Source organism: Nicotiana tabacum, chromosome 22 (assembly GCF_000715075.1).
Source record: "Nicotiana tabacum cultivar K326 chromosome 22, ASM71507v2, whole genome shotgun sequence".
In the NCBI taxonomy this organism is placed as follows: Eukaryota; Viridiplantae; Streptophyta; class Magnoliopsida; order Solanales; family Solanaceae; genus Nicotiana; species Nicotiana tabacum.
This window is the reverse complement of record NC_134101.1, coordinates 182,509,219-182,529,038: the sequence shown is the minus strand read 5'-3', so window position 1 is coordinate 182,529,038 and position 19,820 is coordinate 182,509,219. Positions and strand designations below refer to the sequence as shown.

General features: G+C 35.7%; 1 protein-coding gene and 1 long non-coding RNA gene across 3 annotated transcripts; both read left to right on the top strand.

Annotated features, from left to right (window-relative positions):
• The first annotated feature begins 11,216 nt into the window (after positions 1-11,216).
• LOC107798943 (transcription factor bHLH62-like) lies at positions 11,217-14,025 on the top strand. 2 transcript variants are annotated; one of them, XM_016621972.2, is made up of 8 exons: positions 11,217-12,114; positions 12,189-12,398; positions 12,523-12,588; positions 12,694-12,762; positions 12,830-12,901; positions 12,984-13,175; positions 13,446-13,545; positions 13,674-14,025. In XM_016621972.2, the coding sequence occupies exons 1-8, from the start codon at positions 11,389-11,391 to the stop codon at positions 13,709-13,711; spliced, it is 1,473 nt and encodes a 490-aa protein (XP_016477458.1). In that variant the 5' UTR covers positions 11,217-11,388; the 3' UTR covers positions 13,712-14,025. The 2 variants fall into 2 exon arrangements, with proteins under 2 accessions (XP_016477458.1, XP_016477459.1); XM_016621973.2 differs by having other exon boundaries at positions 11,247-12,114; positions 13,446-13,559; positions 13,674-13,736.
• A 4,612-nt stretch (positions 14,026-18,637) lies between these two features.
• Positions 18,638-19,572, top strand: LOC107774586 (uncharacterized). Its single transcript, XR_001645545.2, has 2 exons — positions 18,638-18,925; positions 19,035-19,572. It is a non-coding gene; the product is annotated as an uncharacterized LOC107774586 (long non-coding RNA).
• Positions 19,573-19,820: the final 248 nt, after the last annotated feature.

Genomic DNA, 19,820 nt, shown 5'->3' with positions numbered 1-19,820 from the left:
AAGATGGTACCCGATCTCTAGGACCTCCATCAAAAAGAAGTTAGGCTCCAGAAAGCCATTGGCATCATCAATAGTCCCAAGATGGTACCCGATATCGAGGATCTCTCCAAGAAGCCATCGATGTCATTGCAAGACTCGAGATGGTACCTGGTTTCAAAGGCTCCTCTCAAGGAGAAAATAAGCACTTAAAACTCCAATCATATGGGCTTAGCATCCGGGTACCATCTAAACTCGGGCAGTCCCTCATCCGGGATCTATCTACAATGCCTTAAGGCTATCTACACTAAGTTCAAGACAAGTTTACAAATGGCCCGAGCAAACCCCCACTCTGGGTCTGTTCTCAAAAGCCTAAAGGCAGTCTCCATTCCCGAGCTTCCGAGCGAATTCCCCCTCGAAGATTATCGCAGAGTCTAAAGGCTAAGTCTCGATTTGGGGGTTCAAAGCCATACTCTCATTCAACTCGAAGTCAGGGTCCCGACGACCCGAGTTTATCAGTCCAACCCGGGTTTGGTCCAAGGAACGGAAAATTCCGAGGGAAGTCGTGTTAATAAATCAAAGGTTAGAATAAATACTCACAACTGGGCTTGATATTTGCACCAACCGATGGAGTCATGCACTCAGATTCTACACAAGCATAGATAAAGGGAAAATAGTATACATTAGAGACAAATTAAAGAAGCATTTTTTGTTCACAAACATTCGATTACAAAAGCCCACAAGGGGTCTTTACACATGATTACAAAAGCCCACGAGGGTTCCTTATACAGAAACAAAGAAGCAAAAAGGTACATATGCAAGAAAAGCCTAGAGTCTAATCTATTCTCGAGGGTTCATCCTCGGTGACAGTATCTTCGAGCGCCATCCCCTCGGGTATGCATCCTCGGCGGCAGTGTCTTCGACCGCCACCACCTCGGGGGTCTCATCTCAATTCTCCAAAATGATATCTCTAAGGGCGAAGATGAAGAAGAGGAAAGTGACGCAGAAGAAGCAGAAAGGGATGAGGAAGTGGCTGGGTGAAAAATCTGGTTAGTATGGGTCTCGCCAGCACCACTATTGCAAAGCCACTTTGTTACAGCCCAAATCCAGAGGGCCACGAGGGGCACCCGATGCCTACTCAACCGAGCGCCATGTACCTTATTTTTCTATAAGACTCGTCATATATATATATATATATTTATATATATATCTTTTTTTTATAAGACTTGCCACGGCCATGACAGGCCACATTTATATATATAATTAACAATATTAAAACTTAACTCACATATGTAATTCAAAAAGATTTATATAGATACATAGAGGCCGACAAGGCCATTGACATGTCATACCTAAAGCTATACATAGGACACTATCTGTAAAACCTCTAAGGGAACATGATCATAATATATAATTTAGGACAGGGTCCCCGACATCTTCACAAAACAAAGTAACATATATAGAATGTGACTCGGCAATACTCCAGGAAGATGTGGAGCTCACCAACCAAAAGATGATATCTGGAGGCAGCCTACAGTGGATGGTCCTCACCTCGCCTATCTACACCTGTGTGGCATGAGACACAATGCCCCAGGAAAGGGACGTCAATACGAAGAATGTACCAAGTATGTAAGGCAGAAATGAAACGTAATAATAATAAGATACTATCTCGGGGAGAGCCGTAACAAGTAGAATAAAACCCATTCGTATATATAGATAAAACTACAATATAGTAGTTCTGATTACATCATTCTCGTGGCGTTAACTGCGCAACTGATCAGTGGTAACTGCCCGACCGGCCGTAGCACGGTTGTAAATGCATGACTATCTGACTGGCCGTAGCTCGGTGGTAAATGAATATGCATGACCGCCCAACCAGTGGTAATTAATGATACATAACTGCCCAACCGATAGTAACTGCTCGACCGTCCGTAGCACAGTAGTAAATGCATGAAGATGCATGTATCACTATATTATAAATAAGATAAACACACGTAGATACACAGTTAAATAGAACTATCATGACCAGATGAATGAAATTAAACCACTTAAACCTTAATCCATTAACTTGGAATCACCCATGTGAGTCTATTTTTTCATTCGTGGTCCAGTTCAGACTTTCCTCTCTTCCCACCACTCTTTCCATAAGTATAGTAAAGCATTGGCGCAAGCTTAATTAAGTTCACGTGAATGATCATACAAGAAACACTACTTTCCACTACATTTGCCACTTTTTAAAATTTCTTTATTTGTTTTCAATCTTATCCCCCCTTTCCCCAAATCCATTGGATAGATCAATCTTAAAGAAAAAAAAACTTTATTTCATAAGCTCATTTCATCTGGTTTTCTTAATCTTCTTTCTCAAGAAAAGGTCTTAATACGCGAAACTGGACTTCACCCAAGTATGCACAGTAAAGTTCCACACTTTTATTAGCAAAAAGGAAATAAGAGAAAAGCAATGATCATTGGTACGACATCTCTAGAGACACTGCCATTGAGATTAAAATATAAATACAACACATAAACTTCAGCAAAGTAGAGGAAACTCAGTGAAATCCAATTTATACTAACCGCATTAAACTATTGAAACCTTATTCAGCGCAAAAGGAAAATATTACGTTTACGTTTCGTTACTTGCATCATGCCAAAAGAAAGAAGGGATAACCTTAACATACTTGGGGTAGGGAAAACTACGTATAATATTCTTGGCGAATATTGCATCGTACTCTTTTATAACCACAAAATTTTTGATGGAATTACACTTCTGTTCCTTGAATTATTTTAACGAATCATGCTTTAGCTTGTTGAAATGCTTTGAACGAATTTTTCAAGCTTCTGTTTGTTGAATTAATTGAGCTTTTGTTCTTGAAGGATTCAAACTAAGAAAGGAATTTGGTTCTTTTCTAATGAAATGAAAATGATCAAATTGTATGAGTCTTTTACCCATTAATTCCAAATGTTCCTAGTTAGCCACCTAGGCTTTGAATGACTAAGAGTCATTCTTAGTCTTGTGTCCTTGTGCCACGTTTTGGGGGGGGGGGGTAAATTAATTTATTAAATTTTTCCACTTATTAGTTAACTGGGTAATGTCCTGTTACCCGGTAATTAATCAATTACCCACATAATTTAAAAATTATCTCAAATTACTTAAAATTCTACTTATTTTTAATATAAGTTATATATATACGTTATATGTTATACTACCGTGGTCATATGGTACTTTTCATGGTACTATTCATAATTATCGGGTATTATCGCTCAACCCGTATTTTATCCTAAATTGGCCACTTTCAACGAAACTCGTTTTCTTTAATTTGTGTACCATTTATCCTTCATGACACTTATTTCTCGCTTGTTATAAATAGCGTAAATACATTAACCTCAAGATAATCTCATCCCCGAATCTATGTCAATTAACTGAAGACAAAACTTTTAACATATGAAAACGTGAGATATAACATACTTCTTGAGACGTCACACTGGTGTGGGATGCAACAGTTAGTAGATAGTACCACCTAACTCCACGGAAAACAAGAGGAGTGAGGCGCCGCACCGGGTAGACGGGGGAGGTGAGCAGCGATGTAGAGTCCGAACACCCCCCTGAGCAGCGGTGTAGAGTCCAAACATTTCCCTGAGTCAGAGAAAATTGGCCTCCCTATCTCCTCGTCTCAAGTCAACGATCACAACACTAACAACAACAACAACATCAACGAGTTGATGTGATCTCACTCGATAGGGAAAAGCCCAGGAAAAAGGCCATGGCGTGGCCAATGAGAACGCCGCCATATCACCTTAAGGCCATAGGCCTCAAACATGATAGGTAACAATGGATGAGGATGGTGAGAAAAAGGGGATGGAAAGATATTGGAGGACACTTGGATAAAAAGTTTGTTCCAGGAGGCTCCCATTTATAGAAAGGGCGGTAGCATAACCGACGGCACCATTATTGTCTTCAAAAGATATATCGGCAGGATGACATTCCGAAAGATTTTATTAACATACTTTTCATGCATCGCATTCATGTACATTAACCCATGACCAGATGGCGTTATATACGCGTATATATATATATATATATATATATATATATATATATATATATATATATATATATATATATATATATATTATGTATATGGGATATGGGAAAGGTTATGGCGTTATATACGCACCACCACCTGATCAGCTGGTATACGTTGATGATTTTGCCCACAGTGGCCGATATGATATGATGGGATGCCCTCAGAGGATGATGATGTTATGAAACATGTACCTATGCATGACATGACATTCATACGCATATGCATGATACTATAATTATTTCATGATTTACAAAGTTATTCAGACTTATAGGTGGAGTCATTTACTCTATTTTTCCTTCATGTCTGTTATGTACTTATTTATGTGCCTTACATACTTAGTACATTATTCATACTGATGTCCCTTTTTTCCTAGGGACGCTGCGTTTCATGCTCGCAGGTCCCGATAGACAGTTTGAGAGCCCTCCAAGTAGGCTATCAACTCGGCGGAGGATGTTGGTGCGCTCCATTTGTTTCGGAGTTGCTTGTTTGGTTAGTATGAGTTAGATGTGTATTGTTTGGCATGGAAGGACTCTATCCCGACCTTTATAAAAATTATGTATTCTTAGAGGCTTGTAGACAGATTTCATGTACGTAAAAGATTGTATGGCCTTGTCGGCCTATGTTCGGTTTTCAAGTGGTTATTTTGGTCTTAGAGGCCCATATGTCTTATGTATAGGTTGGTATCTTATGTTGTATTCTACTTATCCCATGGAATCCTTCCGGCTCAGTTATCTATGAAAGTATGCCATGAAAAGATACGTTATGTTGGTACTCGGTTGAGTAAGGTACCGGGTGACCGTCGCGGCCCAATGGTTTGGGTCGTGACAGAAGTGGTATCAGAGTAGTTCTGTCCTAGGGAGTCTACAAGTTATGTCTAGTAGAGTCTTGATTATGGGTGTGTTGTGCACCACACCTATAAGAAGAAGGCTACAAGACATTTAGGATTGTCACTCTTTCTTCTTACTCTAGATCGTGTGGTAGAGCTCACTTATAAAAATTCAAAATTTGAAATTCTATTCTATTCGTAATAAGCTGATACCTACATCTGGAAAGAAGGTTGGAAAGAGAGATAGCTGTGGAAGAGCTGAATCAGAGGAATTGGATTTTTGTATGCCTACGATAAGTAAATGTGAGGTCTTTAGCAGATTATATGTGTACTGAAAGGTGTAATCTTCCTGATAAGAAGTCGTAAGACATGAATGACTATCCATCTTAGTGGTGAAGGTCAATGTGAGATTAAGAAGATAAATACAAGTTTTAACAAGCAAAAGAAGCAAGATGAAGAAGGGTACGAGGCGCCCAGTTAATGAAGGATAATAGTGTTTATAATTCAGGTAGAGGAGCATAAGCTTTTTGAGTAATATTCAACAGTAACAGAGGTATATACAATTGATCACACCCATTTCAGTTATGCCGTGTGGGTGCTAACAGGTATAGTTAAGAGAAGGACGGGATATCAAGATCCCGCTGGGGTTAGGGTAACCCAAATTGGTAAATGGATTGCTTGTGTTAGTTGACATTGCCGAAGGGATATTGCAAATATGCTAATAGATCTCCTTGTGAGACACCCAAATGGTGTACTCTAGAATATTACAATTAGATGTGAATACTAGCATGATAAAAAAAAATTCAAATGATAGGCGCTGAAAGCCTGGAAGGGATAAATATTACCTTAAGTGTGACTCTCGTCCCTAGTAGAGCGAGGACGTTGAGCAACCCGAAGAGTTGATGTATGTAGCAAGGAGAGCTAAATGCGAAAGAATGTCATGTTGAAGTTTTCACAAGAAAAGGGATATGTAGAAATATTAGCAGAGTAATTAGAAGAGAGATAAGGAAGCATTATGAATAAAATATGATACATGGATTACAACGGTAGATTAAAAAAATGATAGTATTGCAGAGTCTATAGTCAAGTGAAGGGAAATACGAGAGGTGACAAGCCTTGAGAAAACAAGAGAGTATAAGCCATGAAGTCATATCCTTATTTCAAAAATATAAAAATAATAAGTTCGTAATTCCAATAAAACTACCAGAAGGAAAAGTTAGACCCTAGAGTAATAGAATCACAATGGATTGGTGAACAATATGAACCAAACATATTTTCATGCATTTCATTCATTTACACATGTACATCGACCCATTCTCAGATGTCGTTATATACGCGTATATATGTATATTATATTTATATGGGATATAAGAAAAGGTTACGGCGTTATATACGCACCACCACCTGATCAGCTAGTATACGTTGATGATTTCGCCCACAGTGGCCAAGATGATATGATGGGATGCCCTCAGAGGTTGATGATGTTGTGAAATATATACCTATGCACGACATGACATTCATATGCATGATACTATAATTATTTCATGATTTACAAAGTTATTCAGACTTACAAGTGGAGTCATTTACTCTATATTTCCTCCATGTCTGTTATGTACTTATTTATATGCCTTACATACTCAGTACATTATTCGTACTGACATCCCTTTTTGCCTGGGGACGCTGCGTTTCATGCCCGCAGGTCCCAATAGATAGGTCGAGAGCCCTCCAAGTAGGCTATCAGCTCGGCGGAAGATGTTGGTGCGCTCCATTTGCTTCGGAGTTGCTTGTTTGGTTAGTATGAGTTAGATGTGTATTGTTTGGTATGGCGGGACTCTATCCCGACCTTTATAAAAATTATGTATTCTTAGAGGCTTGTAGACAGATGTCATGTACGTAAAAGATTGTATGGCCTTATCGGCCTATGTTCGGTTTTCAAGTGGTTATTTTGGTCTTAGAGGCCCATATGTCTTATGTATAGGTTGGTATCTCATGTTGTATTCTACTTATCCCATGGAAGCCTTCCGGATCAGTTATCTATGAAAGTTTAACATGAAAGGATACGTTATGTTAGTACTCGGTTGAGTAAGGTACCGGGTGACCGTCGCGGCCCAATGGTTTGGGTCGTGACTGAAGTGGTATCAGAGCAGTTCTGTCCTAGGGAGTCTACAAGCTGTGTCTAGTAGAGTCTTGTTTATGGGTGTGTTGTGAACCACACTTATAAGCATGAGGCTACAGGGCATTTAGGATTGTCACTCTTTCTTCTTACTATAGATCGTGTGGTAGAGCTCACTTATAAGAATTCAAATTTCGAAATTATATTCTATTCGTAATAAGATGATACCTACATCTGGAAAGAAGGTTGGAAAGAGAGATAGCTGTGGAAGAGCTGAATCAGAGGAATTGGATTTTTGTATGATGCCTACGATAAGTAAATGTGAGGTCTTTAGCAGATCATAGGTGTACTGAAAGGTGTAAGCTTCTTGATCAGAAGTCTTAAGGCATGAATGACTATCCATCTTTATGGTGAAGGTCAATGAGAGATTAAGAAGATAAATACAAGTTTCAACAAGCAAAAGAAGCAAGATGAAGAAGGGTATGAAGCAACTAGTTAATGAAGGATAACAGTGTTTGTAATTCAGGTAGAGGAGCATAAGCTTTTTGAGTAATATTCAACAGTAACAGAGGTATATACAATTGATCACACCCATTTTAGTTATGCCCTATGGGGGCTAACATGTATAGTTAAGAGAAGGACGGGATATCAAGATCCCGCTGGGGTTAGGGTAACCCAAATTGGTAAATGGATTGCTTGTGTTAGTTGACATTGCCGAAGGATATTGCAAATGTGCTAATAGATCTTCTTGTGAGACACCCAGATGGTGTACTATAGAATATTACAATTAGATGTGAATAATAGCATGATAAAAGAATTCAGATGATAGGCGCTGAAAGCCTGGAAGGGATAAATATTACCTTAAGTGTGACTCTTGTCTCTAGTAGAGCGAGGACGTTGAGCAACCCGAAGAGCCGATAAATGAAGCAAAGAGAGCTAAAAGCGAAAGAAAGTCGTGTTGAAGTTTTCACAAGAAAAGGGATATGCAGAAATATTAGCAGAGTAATTAGAAGAGAGATAAGGAAGCATTATGAATAAAAAGTGATACATGGATTACAACGGTAGATTAAAAAAAATGATAGCATTGCAGAGTCTATAGTCAAGTGAAGGAAAATACGAGAGGTGACAGGGCTTGAGAAAACAAGAGAGTATAGACCATGAAGTCATATTCTTATATCAAAAAAAATAAATAATAAGTTCATGATTCCAATAAAACTACTAGAAGGAAAAGTTAGACCCTTTTGTAATAGAACCACAATGGATTGGTGAACAATATAAACTAAACATATTTTCATGCATTTCATTCATTTATACATATATTGACCCATGACCAGATGACATTATATACGCGTATATATGTATATTATATTTATATGGGATATGGAAAAAGGTTACGGCGTTATATACGCACCACCAACTGATCAACTGATATACGTTGATGATTTTGCCCACAGTGACCAAGATGATATGATAGGATGCCCTCAGAGGCTGATGATGTTATGAAACATGTACCTATGCACGACATGACATTCATATGAATATACATGATACTATAATTATTTCATGATTTACAAAGTTATTCAAACTTACAAGTGGAGTAATTTACTCTATATTTCCTCCATGTCTATTATGCACTCATTTATGTACCGTACATACTCAGTACATTATTCGTACTAACGTCCCTTTTTTCCTAGGGTTGCTGCGTTTCATGCCTGCATGTCCCGATAGACAGGTCGAGAGCCCTCCAAGTAGGCTATCAGCTCGGCAGAAGATGTTGGTGCGCTCCATTTGCTTCGGAGTTGCTTGTTTGGTTAATATGAGTTAAATGTGTATTGTTTGGTATGGCGGGACTCTATCCCGACCTTTATAAAAATTATGTATTCTTAGAGGCTTATAGACAAATGTCATTTACGTTAAAGATTGTATGGCCTTGTTGGCCTATGTTCGGTTTTCAAGTGGTTATTTTGGTCTTAGAGGCCCATATGTCTTATGTATAGGTTGGTATCTCATGTTGTATTCTACTTATTCCACGGAAGCCTTCCGGCTCAGTTATCTATGAAAGTATGACATGAAAAGATACATTATGTTGGTACTCGATTGAGTAAGGTACCCGGTGCCCGTCGCAACCCGATGGTTTGGGTCATGACAATTGTCTTCGAAAAACGTACCGGCATGTGCATTCAATGCATCCTTGGGAGCTGGATCGGCGGCGACATTATTGCCTTGAAGAAAAAGAAGCAGCAATGCTTTGAATGGTTCTGGAGAGGTGAAATGACGTAACATCTCGGTTATCACGGAGACTTGCGTCATCAGTATAACATTATCGCGGGAAATTCAGAAAGATGGTTATCAAGGTCGTTTCTTATCGTTCTACTCTATGAAACGCGGGGACTATCTGTGTACGGTAAAATCGGAGGGTCCAATTTTCCATCGTTATAACGTCTCGAAGGCACGAAATCACGGTCGAGTTTCATCCATCGAGGGCTATCGACGCCTGACCTCAGGACAGTATGAGACCGACGTGTACGGAAAGAAAGTGGGTAGTTTCCAAGGCGAAGCTAGAGCCGACAAAATTTGTCAGACTAGTCTGAGCCCATATCGTGGCATTAACTAGGTGTCTCATCTCCATATCTTTGTAATAAATTCACTTGTGCTATATTGGGATTCCCCCTCTTATATAAAGGGGATCCTTGTCATTTTGTAAATATCTATTGCTCCATACTAAATATACAAGAACATTCTCTCTTCTCTCTAACATATTCTCTTGATTTTATTACTTCATTTATTGCTCGTATTTATTGTATTCTACTAAAAGTTCATCATTTATTGCTTATTATTGGCCATAAAGAGCCGTCTTTGATTTATTTTTTAACTGTTAGTCTCCATCGACCATCTTCGATAGCTCCCAGCAGAGCTTCAGACTCGACCTCGAGGCCCTCGAATAGGCAAGCTCGAAGCCCCGATTGCCTGCGATTCGGTTTGATTAACATCTCGTTTTAAGCTCTTATTTCGTTTCTAAGTCTTTCACATAACATCAATTGCCTAACAACTAACATAAAAATAGATCACATATTTTTAGAATTACTAAATCAAATTTAATTGTTATTACCAATTTTACGGTAAACAGTAGTTACATTCAACCTAAAGTTAAAAGCATTGATCATGTTCTATTTGACGTATTAACAATTGATATTAACTGACTGCTGGTTTTGAGATCATTATCAGTGTAAGGTGGTATATATGCAACCTTCCTTTCTTTCTTTTTTTATATAGGACAATTACCTTGATTTAAATGACTGAATTGAGCTTTTGTTATTCCTCGCCAACACCGATCGATTGCTTACGCTCGTTCTCGCTTTACCTTTTTAGGTACTCATCCTCTACTTGGTTTCCGAGTTTAGGATTGTTAGACAGAGTTGGTCATATTGGTTCCTACATTAGTATAAACCCCATTGAAAAAGAAAAGAAAATACATAATGAAACAATAATACTTCCTCTGCTCTTGCAGCATTTAGTCGGTTAAAAATATGAAAATAAATAAATTTGATAACAATTTAACTTAAATATTTTAATTTACTTTTAATGAATTTTTTTTACAGCTATATAATTGATATGTCATTTTTCAAACCACATGTTTCAAAGTATGTTAGACAGATAAATGTTATAGTAAATATATTTAAAACACAAATTTTAAAAAAATTTCCTTCTTTTTTAAATTCTATTTTCAGTCAAACATATATCCGTGAAGGAAACTGCGATAATCTAAACTCATTAGATAGCGCATAAACCGTAAAACGAGAACTTATTTGTTCGCGTAACGGAAGCGAAAATAACAAACGAACCGCGGCTAAAATCACTGGTCGGTGATGGTTGTCACGTTACAATGGGGAGTTCATCTGAACCTAGTATTTTCAATTTAAATTATAAAGTATAAATTAATATGTAAAAATAAATTTATAATATTGTGAACTTATAAAATTCAAATTTTGGATCGTCAAATTAGGCCACAAAACGAAATCATCAAGTTTCTAGTACTAGACCAGTAAGCATTCTAGCTGGAACAGAGACTCGAGAGCTTCTATGAAAGGCGAGTAAGAAAAAAGTGGTAAAATGTAAAATCGGTCCTCCGACGTTGAAGGCCCGGCAATTCACCCCCTCCCCCTATTTTCCCCTTTTCCCGGTTCCACAGTACAGTCTGCCCCTACTACTACCATTTTCCTTGAATTAAATATACAAACGAAAAAATGTCAAACACAACTTCCTTTTCTCTCTTTCCGCCTATATAACTTCATCTTTCTCATTTTCTTTCCCTCCCCCTTTTCCTCTCTTTCTCCAAGTTAACATCTCTTATTGAACTTCATTTTTCTTAAAGCTAATTTTATTTCTATTCCATGGAGAAAGATTACTTCATGAATGGTGGAATTACTAATCCACCCCTCCAATTCGAACCCACTATGACTAACTGGAATTCCCTACATTCAGGGCAGTCTTCTGATTTTTTCCTTAACCCCAATTGGGATCATGACTCTACACATCAATTTAACCAATTTGACTCCACTTTGAACTCAGTAGTGTCTTCTTCTCATGCTGAACTAATTGGTAAACTAAGCACAGTTTCTAGCTCCTCTCAACCGCCATTCAACAATAATAATATTAATACTAATAATTCATGTTACACTACACCGAAATTACACATGCCCAATTTGGGAAATTCAGTTCCTTTAAATCCTCCATTGCCTGCTGTCTCTACTGATCCTGGTTTTGCCCAAAGAGCTGCTAAGTTTTCTTGTTTTGGTAGCCGTAGTTTTAACGGTAGAACAAGTCCATTGACACAGAGATCTGCTCAACAATTGGAGAATGGAAAATTGCCTAGAGTTTCGAGTAGCCCATCCCTGAAGCAAGCTGGATCCCCTTTGCAAACCAAGAATTCGGGCCAAACAAGGATGGAATTGATGTCTACAAATTTGGGCAGGCCTATCACTAATTCTAATGAGTCTGTTTCTGAGCCAAGTGGAGAAACAGGGCCAAAAACTCCAACTGAATTGAATTCTACTAGAAAAAGAAAAACAGCTTCAAGCGGGAAAACAGAAGAAGCTGCCCCTGCTAATGGAAACATGGTAAGAATTATTATAATCTTGATTTGCTTAATTAATACAATTAGTGGCTAATCAAATTCAAATTTTCATTTTAGGGTGATGATAATGCAAGAACAAAGCGATGTAAACAAGTAGTAGTAGAAGGTAATGAGACAGAAAATGGAACAGTTAACATGGAGGAATCAAAGGGCAATAATGAAGGTGATGAAACTCAAAATCAAAAGCCTCCTGAACCACCAAAGGACTATATTCATGTTAGAGCAAGGAGAGGACAAGCTACTGATAGCCATAGTCTAGCTGAGAGAGTAAGCATTGCAACCAATTCTTCTGAAAAAAGAAAATGTTATATCATGAAATCACTTGTTGTTTCAAAATCCATGTTTTCTTGTGTTAACAATCTATAATAATTGCTTTTTTGTGTTTAATTAGGTACGACGAGAGAAGATTAGTGAAAGAATGAAGCTTTTACAAGATCTTGTACCAGGCTGTAATAAGGTAATTAGTTAAACAAAATTCTTTTTTTATAGCATAATAATAATAATAATAATAATAATAATAATAAATCCTGTTCTAACGCAGAGCAAAATTTGTGTCTACTAGGTAACAGGAAAAGCATTAATGCTTGACGAAATTATAAATTATGTACAGTCACTGCAACGACAAGTCGAGGTAAATTTCACAAGTAAAATTGTCTACCAAATTATAAATTTCATGAGCTAAATACATTCTTTTGTAGTTCCTATCCATGAAGTTGGCTTCAGTTAACCCAAGTTTGGATTTTCCAGCAGAGAATCTTCTCCCAAAGGATGTAAGTGTCATAGTAATTCAACGACTTCCTTTTAATTGATATATGGCATTATCTAACATGCTAAAGCAATTTCTTTTTCCAGATATGTCAACCAAATGGCTCTCTGCCCCAACCTGTTTTCCCAGTAAATTACCAACAACCCCGGCAACAACATACTGATATTCCTAATGGGGTACTAAGCCAATGCTCGGCCAACACATTAGATAACTCACTGTTTCGCACTCTGGGAATGCAATTGCCTTCCCTAGATGGACTTGGTGAATATCTTAATCAGGTGATTAGCCATTCAACCATAATTCAAGAACGAACTTATATACGCTGGCTGACAGTATAAAGAATATTATTTAACATTATCACTGTATTTGATCGATTATAACAGCTAACTTGCCTTACTTTTCAGTTACCAATTTCACTTTTCATCGACAACTGCTACCTAATAATGTATCTTTTAGGTGTCAGTGTACTTTTATAATGTCAATATATATAAGTTAACCAAACAATTTTCATCAGTAATTTGGTTGTGACAATTGCTTGATTTATCCAGTTCCCTACAATGTGCGAGGATGACCTGCAAAGCATTGTGCAGATGGGATTTAGCCAAAATCCCAACAAGGATCTGACATTGCAGTCACAAAGTTTTCCTGGTAAGAAAAGAGAGGCAAGTTTTGGTTTCTTTTCTTTTATGTTTTTCTATTTTTGTCAAAATTTAAGTTGATAATGATGAAATCTTGAACTTTTGATTAATGAGTATGTTTTCTTTCTTTTGATGCAGGGCCTCATCAAACGTCTCACATGAAAATTGAGATGTAGTTGTCCAAATATTAAACCCCCCCCGGCAGGAGAAAGAGGCTACTGTATATGGGAAGTAATTTTTAGTTTAATTACTAATTGACAATATTAGATTTAGTTTTGAGGATTACTTTCCTTAGTCCTCTTAATGTATTAATTGATTTGGATGTACTAATTTTTTGCTTTGGTAAGTCATGAGTATTTATTGTATAATCTTAATTAAGATCGAAGAGTCATTTGGGTGCAAAATCTTTAACAGCACCATATTGTAAGATATATTTCTTTGTAAAGCAATGAGAAATTCAGATATTATTATGAGTTTTCATTTTGAGAAACATTGTCCATTAACTCTCATATCAATTGACAAGTTACACTCAAATGTTCTAGAAGATTTGCTTATGGTTGATGTCAAATTATACAACAATTAAAACCACAAAATTTCTGGTAGTTATGATTATTTAGGTATGTTGTAACCAGCTGTATGAGTGGGGCTCCTTAGTTCTCTTTCAAAAGTCTTATATGAATGATTAGTTACAATTGATTTTACTTGAGATGGGAGTCAGCCTTGATTTTTTTGGCACATTTTCTAGGGCAGTAGTATAAAAAAAACTTACATTATTGATATATTTTAAACGACTATAGTATATTATTTTCTTTAAGTTACCAAATTAGGTTTACTAGTGATTATTGCATATTTTTCTAGATTAAAAAATTATATAAATATATACCAAGCATACACAAAAGTTAAGCTCGTGTTCTGTAAATTAGCCAGAAACAGAAGCTTCCGTTCATCTATTTTACAGTGGTGCAGAGTACTAACTGAAAAACAAAAAGAAATTAGGAAATTGGGAGTATGCTCTCTTACTTAATTAATATTATATAATTATATTAAGGGGGACATAAAAAGAATCCCAGGTTGGCAATGGGTGAGATTCTGACTAGACCCAATGAATGAGAGGACTTTAATTATCCTTCTTATTCTAAAATATAAATGAACAGGAAAAAGTTAAATGGAGTAGTGGAGTTCAGGTATGAAAAGATACCCTTTAAAAATTAGATTAATCATTTGATGGAAAGAGATTAGGAAAAATCAAGTTTATGGGGTTTAACAAAAGATTTCTGCCTTGCAGCCTTATCTTATTTTAATAAGGAGGGTTAGTTCCATTATTGTTCTCTCTCTCGCCCCCCCCCCCCCAAAAAAAAAAAACCATTTTTTAATTATCAGAAAGATTCTTTTAATTTGGTCGCTCTCTTGTATCATAAGGGTTAAAAAAACAAATTAATAATTATTATATTTAAGATCTTAGAGGAAACATATTATTTTATGAAAAAGATAAAACGAAAGATCAATCATGCTAGGAAATGCATTTGCAAGTAGAATTTTTAATCTCATCTCTACCAATAATTTGGAACATTTAATCTTTTCGGACTTCGGACACGTATTTCTCCTTACGACTTTAGATTATTGAGATTTTGCTTTCTCTTTTAAGGGTTAAGAGAAAATAATCTCCGCATAAAATTAGATATTAATAGTTGAATGTTTGGTTACGAAATATTACAAAATTTCTATGATAATATTTGTAATATTTTATAGCAAATTTGATGTAACATTAGATATTAGACATGTATTAGATTATGTAATGCAAAAATGCCGTTAAACTATATATACATAGATTATCTACATATAAAACGTATTATAAATACACCGACTGTTTTTAGTTTAAATGGTTGGATAGGTGACTATTTAAATTAAGGAACAATTACACTGTATATCACCCGACCCAGTTCTATAACCATAAAGAGCCCATATTTTGGGATTTTACACGCTAAGACCCATATGTATATATTTTGAAATAAAAGTTTCAATGTTTAACCCAAACAATCTTTACTCATCTCTTCTAGATTTTCTCCTCTTCTTCTCTCCACTCTAATGGCCACCTCTCCTAAGTTTGTTGTGAAGTCAAGATTTTGATATCCAAACCAAAATTAGGTTGAGGGAGTTAGAAGCTTTTCAGATCTGAAAATTTATGAAAGAATCGTGCTCAAATTCGAGTGGGTGCTATTGAAATTAATTGATAATAGTCCAAGAAGCTTCAACCTAGAGATTTGGTTCAGTTGGACTACTTTGCAACTCTTTGAGAGCGAATTTGGTGAGGTAAAATTGGGAAAAGAACTGAGTTCTTGATTTTTATTGAAATTTCTTCAAGATTGAAATTCTGGATTGAAAAAGCCGAACTGGGTTCTTATTTTTGTTGAAATTTCTTCAAGATTGAAGTTCTAGACAGAGATTTTAAGCCTATTCCAATTTATGAGTTTTTAATAGACATGGGGAAGATGTATTTTGGTAAAAAAATCAAATGGGTGTTGATTAATATCGGTGAAATTATTTGGGTGAAGCTAAAAATATTAAAAAAGCTTTTAGTAACTAGAATCTAGAGTACTGGATTGATTGAGCATGATTAGCATTGGTTTTGAGAATCATACCTTTTGAAAAAGGAAATTGAAGGTGAAATTCAGTTTTCATATACAACATTATACATCATTATACAATATTATACAGCATTATACAAAATTATAATAAGTGGATAATATTGTATAATGTTGTATATTAGGTGTGTAAGTAGTGTTATACAACATTACTCTTTCTATTCGCGATTTCTGTTCGACTTTGGTGCAGTGGTCTTTCTCTTTGAAGTAAGTTCCTATTTCACATGTGCGTTAAAGCTAATTTTGCTTTTCTGTGTTGGTGAAATACTAGAATACATTATTATACTTTCCATATACGAGTTTATACTAAGTTATATATTTTTATACATGTACAACATATGTGGACTTAAAACTGAAATTAAATTTTTTCTTACTTTTTCTTGAACAATCGATGTATAAAGTCAATTTTTTTGTTGATTTCTCTGCCAAATTGCGAATTTGTAGCCATTTTTTTCAATTTTATTTTTTATTTCTTTTGTTTCTGCTATTTAGAACTCAAGACAGAAGAAAATTTAAATTTTTTTCAAGTTGTATTATAGTTGGTTGCATTGTTGTAATTGCAATAGGAATGTATATGATCGATTTAAGTTGGTTGTGTGTAAAGAATAAAAAATCACATATAGATTTGTAAAATTATATCCGGACGATGATGTCATATTGTGAAACTTTTATGGGCTACACGGATGAAACTTAAAATGATGGCTAAGCGGATGAAAGCACCTACGCTGACTGTACTTTTATGCAATTATCCCTTAAATTAATTCTTCCTTAAAAACTACTACTATACATTACTTATATGTTAACGTTTCTTACTTACTTATAATTATTTATTAGTACTTAATCACCGCAATAAAAGTTCTGCAGCATAAAGCCAAAGAAACCTAACAGTATTCTCCACATTTACTAATTATAAGGTAACTTTCATGGAGATTTCTGGGCAGGACTTTGATGTCTCTTCTTAAATTTGATTTTAACTTTTCTGGATGGAAAAGGCCAAACAAATGTTAGTGCTTTTCTCCTTTCTTTTTCATTTTTCCGTTTCGCAATCCAAATTCATATGCACGACAATGATGGCCAATCACGAAAAGAATTAATTCATATTATATGACACTACTACTGTTGGAAAAATCAAATTTATATGGTATTAGCTAAAACTTATCATATAATTTTCAAATAAATTTAATTATAAAACGCAGTAATTTTTAGTACTTTTTATATTATCTCATTTTTTATTTAAAAATATTAAATAAATATTTGAACTAAGAGAAAATTAGAGATTTTTATGCTCGCACTCTAACGTTTTAATTTTTTGTTTAAATGAAAGGAGTAAAGTGGAAGTAACTGACATGAATGAGGCAGCAGCAATTGTCTGGTTCTTATTTGTCCGGTCTACCAAATTTCACCTATCATTTTTAATAGGCAGTACTATGTTACCCCAAACCCCCGCAGTACTATGTTACCCAAAAAAAAAAAAGAAAAAAAAGGTCTGCACCTACTGGTGAAAACAGAATTTTCATCAATAAGATTTAAAAAAAATAATACAAAGAAGATAAGGAGATTTAATATATATAAATTTTTATCTTATATACCAGTAAAATTGATTCGAATGAACATCTTCCACCTTGTAGTTCCATTCTGTCTGCATTTATGTCATGTCTTCATAGTTCATAGAAGTTAGTGGTTTGAGTTATTTCAGAACTTTTAATTGAGAAGCAGCTAACCTTTGGTAAATTTGTGGGAGGAATTTTTTGCCTGAAATAAAAACTCCTACTCCCACTTCAAGCTAGCCCTAAATTAGCAGTCTTAGCTCTACTGTGCCCATCAACAAAGCATATCACTAATTAACCAAAATATTAAACCTAATTAGGAACACCCCTACTTGCCTATAGGTAAATTTGTGCTTTCATGTGCATATGTACTGAGTTAGAAATGTGATTAAGACATAAAGATGTATAGCACAGCAGGGAAAAACTCTTTACTTGCACGTTTCAAATTTTGCACCCATCTGGCAATTGACTTGTTGATAACGCAAAAATGGGTACAGCTATATTGGAGAGCAAATGTCCAAGAAAAGTACAAATTGAAGTGAGTCATGTTCCCTAAAACTAGGGATGTCAATGGTGCGGGACGGGTGCGGGACGGGTTGCGAGTTTAATGCAAGTTCAATGCCGGGCAACTTTGAATTTTATCTTTTTTGAAACAAAACAATCATTTCAAATACGGTTAAGGATCAAATATATTCTTGTACTATCGAAAATAGGCCTTATTTATCCCCCGTTTGAGTTTCTTATTAAAAATATCCCCACCGTTATACATTAGTTGCACCTTTATCCCTTAGCCGTTAAAACACCCTCCCAGATTTTTAAGGAGCACGTGGCATCCTATTATTGGACCAGACGACCCGCCCCATTCTTTTAATTAAAACCCGCCCGCCCGATGTTCTTAGACCCATCGTTATATTTGTTCCATTTTCTATCGAGCCTTTCTTCTCCCTCAGAAAGAAATAACCTAGGGTTTCTTATCAGTCGCTATTTTCAGCTCCATTGAAAGGCCTTCTCTCCCATTTCCTTTCTTCTTCGCTTAACATATATTGGGTTGTGAAGATTTTCCACCATAGCAAGTTTTCTCATGTCAGAAAGTAGTTATTTATCAAAGAGGAGGTGCCATTGTGGGGAAATTGCCAATCACTTCACTTCAACGACTCCATTTAATCTCGGAAGGAGATTCTTTAAGTGCCCTAAACCTGATGTATGTATTATTTCATTAATTCTGGTTCCATCTGATTTTTTCGATAATTTAAATTTTTCCCTTGTATTATCGGTTCATAATTATAAGTCGTATGCTTTGTGGTTGGTAGATAAGCTTGTGCGGTTATTGGGAATGGCAAGATGATGTGTTACCAGATCGAGCGGTCATTACAATTAACAATATGAATTACAAATAGGATGCCGCTAATGTTAAACTCAACAATATGAAGTCGACGTTGGATGCGATTATTCTTGAAAGGGACAGATTAAAGGAAAGAGTAGATAACTTGAAGGCTTTAAAGAATTCGGAAGCGAACAAAGCCCGTAAATTGGAAGAGAAAGTCCTAAATATGAAGATCGTCATTATGATTTCATGGGCAATATTTATGGGATTTGTTGCTGCAATGCTAATGAAGTGAAGTTGATATATAAAGTGCAACTTTTCATGTTTTTGTATTGGTACTTAAAGTTGTAAACAATGAAGTGTTTTAGGTCTGATATTGACCCTTAACCGTTAGGTAAATATGTAATTGGTAAGAAAACTGTTTGTCTGAGATTTCAACTCAAAGGAACATTTGAAATAGCCTACTATAATTACAAGACTGTTTATATAGATTTCACAAATGAAGTTGATTACAATCATATATACTTCAGCAATATGTTAACATTGGCTCCTACACTATGAAAGTGCTAAAGTGGACTGCAGATTTCATCAAGATCAATAAACGTCCATTGAATATGAATGTGCTACAAGTTACTGTTAACATTACAAAATGCAGGATCATGAAGATTCTGAATATAGAAATACCGGTGCTAATTGTAAAGTCATGATCCTTAAACTAACAGCAGGAGCAAACAAACAACAGAACTAAAATCTGAAAATTTCATAAAAGCAG